This window comes from Octopus bimaculoides, chromosome 23 (genome assembly GCF_001194135.2).
Source record: "Octopus bimaculoides isolate UCB-OBI-ISO-001 chromosome 23, ASM119413v2, whole genome shotgun sequence".
NCBI classification, from domain to species: domain Eukaryota; kingdom Metazoa; phylum Mollusca; class Cephalopoda; order Octopoda; family Octopodidae; genus Octopus; species Octopus bimaculoides.
The window spans coordinates 37,165,734-37,170,570 of NC_069003.1; the positions used below are offsets into that span (position 1 = coordinate 37,165,734).

Genomic DNA, 4,837 nt, shown 5'->3' on the forward strand with positions numbered 1-4,837 from the left:
TATATATATATATATATAGATAGATAGATAGATATATATATATACACACACATATTCAGTGGGTATGAAGATATTTGCACAGGAATAGATGTTCATATTAATTTGTGCTCAAAGTTAAATTCTTAGAATCTTATTTCTCAATCAAAGTAAGGTACTGAAAATGCAGGTAAGTTGGTTAAATATCATTAAAGAGATATGGAGAAACAGTCTTAGATGTGGGGAACATATTTACATGAGTTGTTACATCACTTTTACAGAATAGAATCAGATCTCTTCAGGTGTTTTGATGTATCTTTGACATGTGGATAGCATTACACATATTATGTAATTAGGTATAAACATTATAAAATAATCTAACTCAGAAACACCTGAACAAACACAAACACAATACACCTGAACCTTGAAAATAGTACAGAATCCACATGGGTTTTGAACTCATGAGATACAAACCAAGAGGAGAAACTCTACATGATAGAAATTGCTCCCAAATCTCCCACAAATCTCAATCTATTAACATTGTTGTTGTTGTTGCTGTTGTTGTTGTTGTTGTTGTTGTTGTTGTTGTTAGGAAGGCAGTGAGTTTGGTAGAATCGTTAGCACGCTGGACAAAATGCTTGGCAGTATTTTGACAGTCTTTACATTCTGAGTTCAAATTCCAGATTCCAAGTTGTGGGCTCAACAACTTCTCCTGTCACCATCTCACATTCCTTTTGAGCAATCACTTCATCATATTCAGTGTCTGACTCTATTACAGCTACCTCGTCTGCAAACACAAATCTTCTGCATCCTTGTTCTTGTGGGATGTTTGTTGAAGCCTCCAACGTCTGCAGTAGTGACTCTAGAGTCAGTACGTACAGAAATGGGGAGGAGGGGTCACCCTTGGTGGACCAATTGCATGACTCTGAACAATTCCAACAGGTGGTCGTTTTATTCTGACCTCTGATCAAATATCATTGTACATTGCAGTGACCCAACCTCTGAAGGTGAGACCAAAACCAGCAGCCTTCAAGACAGCCACCAAATATTGATAGTCAACCCCATCAAATGCTTTTGACTGATCTAAATTGATCAAGGCTCAGCAGCACGTGCCCGGTTATTTATCCTCCCTTTCTGTGTTGTAGCACGCCAGGTGGAGGTTGTGGATAGATTTGTCAGGAATGACATATGTTTATACCTCACCCACCAGAGTATCAATGAGAAATGCCAATCTCTTAGCTGACATCTTGGGCAAAATCTTCAACTCTGCATTTAGCAAAGTTATAAACCTGAAATTGTTAAAATAACCGTTGTTTGGATCATTTCTCAAAAGCACCACTACACAACTTTTTGCAGGACTGAGAATCTTTCTATTCTATTACCCGTTGTAGCAGACCTTTGTCAATAGGGCCCCAAACAAGTGAAGGGCTTAATGTTAAAGCTTGCATGACAGACCATCCAATCCCAGTGACCTCTCCATCGTACAGTCCATCATAACTTCCGATATTTTGTCAGCTGTTATAAGCCTTCTGCAGGACTCCACATCCCTAGTTGAAAGTCATGACAGGCCATTGAGGGAGGCACCCCATCTCTGGCCCATTACCTTCCTCCAAAAGTGCCACTGCAAAGTGCCACTGTAAAGCTGCTCACATTTGCTTGGAATCAAATAGACCCCCCCCCCCTCAATCCATCAAAGGCCAAATTCTAGCTTTGTAGTTACATTGCAATTTAGCCATTCAGCCTTAGCTTTGACAAAGCAACCTTCATGCTTAGCATTGAAGGGTTGGTAGGATTGGTTGAAGGCCAATCCCACCATCAGCACATCATTTGCAATGCTTTTTCTCAGCGCCTCTTCTTGGTTGCTAAGTAACACACTCTCAGCTCTATCAATATTTCTATCACTATTTCCTCATTAAACCTATCAATACTAATCTATTAACCCTTTTAGACTCTAATCCATTCTCTGTAAATTTGGTGTGCAAGGGAAGACACATTCCCCTTCCAGTAATTAGGACCCTGTCTATGCAGGGCCCTATCTAGGTTGACTCTACTGATTAGGTACAAGCAAGCAATTTTGAGAAGAAGAACGAGACAGCATCAACCCTCGTACTTGACTGGTCCTTTATTTTATTGACTCCCAAAAGGATGAAAGGCAAAGTTAGCCTCAGTGGGATTTGAACTCAGAATGTAAAGAGCTGGACGAAATGCTGCTAAACATTTTGTCTGATACGGTAAGGATTCTGCTAGCTCACCACCTCAATAATGATGACGATGATGATGATGATGATGATGATGATGATGATGATGATGATGATGATGATGATGATGATTAATATTGATAACGGTTTTACTGTTTTATTTCTTGTAGCCTTTGAACAAGGAGGATTGAAATACAGCCGTGCTGGTAGTTTGACTGAAATTCGATTTGATCCTAAATCTGCCATGGGTCACATCAATGGATCTGGTCCTCAGCTACAGTATAGATCCAGTTCCACCCCTTTTATGGATTCCTTGGTGCCCAGTATGGAACAAACTCCAATAAGAATGGCACCAGAAGGGGAAACACATCGCACCAGCTTCATCTCAACACTTTCACCGAGTGATGCAGAACTGATATCAAGAATTCCCGATGGTGCATCTCAGGAGATTGAACCCATCACCACTCCAGCCACAATCAGTCACGACATCCATGATCCGGATCAATCTCGTTTACAAATTTCTTTCACTATTTCTCTTCCGACAATGAACGTGCAAATCCCCCAAACGGTCACTACATCCCCACATGAGACCAGCTCCATCAGCTCGCAGTGCATGTTATGCAAAACAGCTTCGGTTCAAAGACATGTGAGTGGCACTGCAGCCATCGACACAATGACGGAACCAACTACAGCAGGTCTTGGTGCCAGCACAAGCGAACAGATTGGCAAATTTCACCAGGGTGAGACACTTGCTGATTGGTTGAAGAGAGAACCGAAATGTCCACAACTCCTCCTTCCAGAATGTCCTCACAGTAAAGATATCATTGCTGTACAACAATCAATGTTTGGTGAAGAACTGCCAACCGAAACGTCATCTCTGGAAGAAGGGGAAACAAGTAAACAAAAAGGATCATCATCCCCGTACTTCAAACCAACCGTTAAAAGCAAAGCAGCCCCGGTATGCAAGGATCAGTCGAAAAGCCAGACATATCCCCGCCAACCAACTGAAGGACAACAAAGCTCTCCTAATGTGCCCTTCACAGCTCAAGCTGAGAAATCAGACAAGAAATCATCAACATTTACAGAAGATCTTCCGTCAAGCTCTGACAAAAAAACACACCATTATCCACAAACGGAAGACAGGAAAATAAAGTCAGGTAAAAGTCCAAAAATAGAAAAACCAGGATCTTCCCCCGAGAGTCCAGCATTAAGACTCTCACAAACTTTGAGTCCAACAGGACCAAATGTGGCATCTCCTCCACAAGTCGGAGTTGTGTCTCCAATACGAAGACTCAAGCCGGCCACAGAATTACTTGAGGAATGCCAGAAATACAGATTGGGACATTTAGCCTATCATACACGAGGCTATCTCAGAGGTGCTCGTATAGATGACCCGAGTAAAAAGGTCGCCGAGGAAATGAGTGCAAAGAGGCTGGAAAAAGAGAACATATCTGAAGGTTATGTCGAAGTCGTTGCCAAAAGGCTTTCTGGAGAAGGAATGCCAGCGCAGAGTCTTGGGTCAAGTGAGTGCACACCGAAAGCAGGGTCAGTCATCTCATTACATTCTTCTGATTCACCACGTTCACTGACCAAATTTGGCTCTCACATCCTATACAACATACCGAGTGGTCAAGCTGAACTTCATCCGCAACAGAAACTGTCGTCCTGGGTTGAAGCAGAAACTGAACCAGGAAAAGAGCAACCAGTTGAGCGTGCTGCTGCAGCTGGAGTCACCTATCGAAAGAAAGCGGACGGAGCTCAGGAGGAAGTGCCATCGGCATTGTTGACTACTCGGAGAAGGTCTTTGGAAGTGTCAAGGTCAAGTGAATCCCAGATTGAACTTCAATCCTACAGCAGGTCATCGATGAACCTAGATGGTAGGTCGCCAAAAGAAGGCAAACCAGATTCAACTATAAGTGTATCCAATTCTTTTTCGCTGCCTGTCTTATCTTCTGGTGAGGCACAGGGGAACGGTGCCGCGAGCAGATCAGCAACTTGCAGTGCACTAAGTGAGATATTATCAGAGGATCCGGCAAAAACTCCTCAACAGCCATCATCGAAAGAGGTGCCATCAATCAAGCAAATAGGAGGCTCGATATTCTATGTAGGTTCGCTGGAATCCAGTCTGCCGGACATTTCAGAAAGTGTGGTGGAGAAAAGCTCAAAAAAGAAAGGTCACCGAAAACAGCGAACCAAGGTCGGACAACCGGTGGCACCACCACCACCACTACCACCACCACAACCCTCCTCTAGCAGACGAACAGGCAAAACTAAAAAGGGGACCATTGGAGAGCTTTGTATGCAAAGTATGACCTTTGACCTCGGCATATCAACTACAACAGCAATGCCGAAAGGGTCAGCGGGAGAGAAAAAAGGGGATGAGGCTGAAGAGTTTAGTCTACAACAGAGGGAAGAAGGGGCTGCTGCTTGCAAAGGCCCCCCAGAAACTGAAGAAGTCATCGTTTCTGAGGATGAGGAAAGTTTAACAAGTCTCCAGTCGAGCGACAAAAGAAAACCACGAAGTCGATTCTTCGATTCCAACTGGTTTTGCAAGTCAAAGAAATTATTCAAAGTTTCAAAGTAAGTCGCTTCATATCTTTAAACACTGACACACACACACACACACACACACACACACACACACACACACACACACACACACA

The 4,837-nt window shown here is 43.1% G+C and overlaps 1 protein-coding gene across 1 annotated transcript in view; it reads left to right on the forward strand.

The window, feature by feature from the left end:
- The window catches only part of LOC106869011 (uncharacterized), a 48,114-nt gene that overhangs the window by 38,775 nt on the left and 4,502 nt on the right, over positions 1 to 4,837 (forward strand). Inside the window, exon 11 of the mRNA XM_052975969.1 lies at positions 2,345 to 4,754. Within this exon, the coding sequence (XP_052831929.1) occupies positions 2,345 to 4,754 (2,410 nt within the window). The remainder of the gene's footprint in view (positions 1 to 2,344; positions 4,755 to 4,837) is intronic.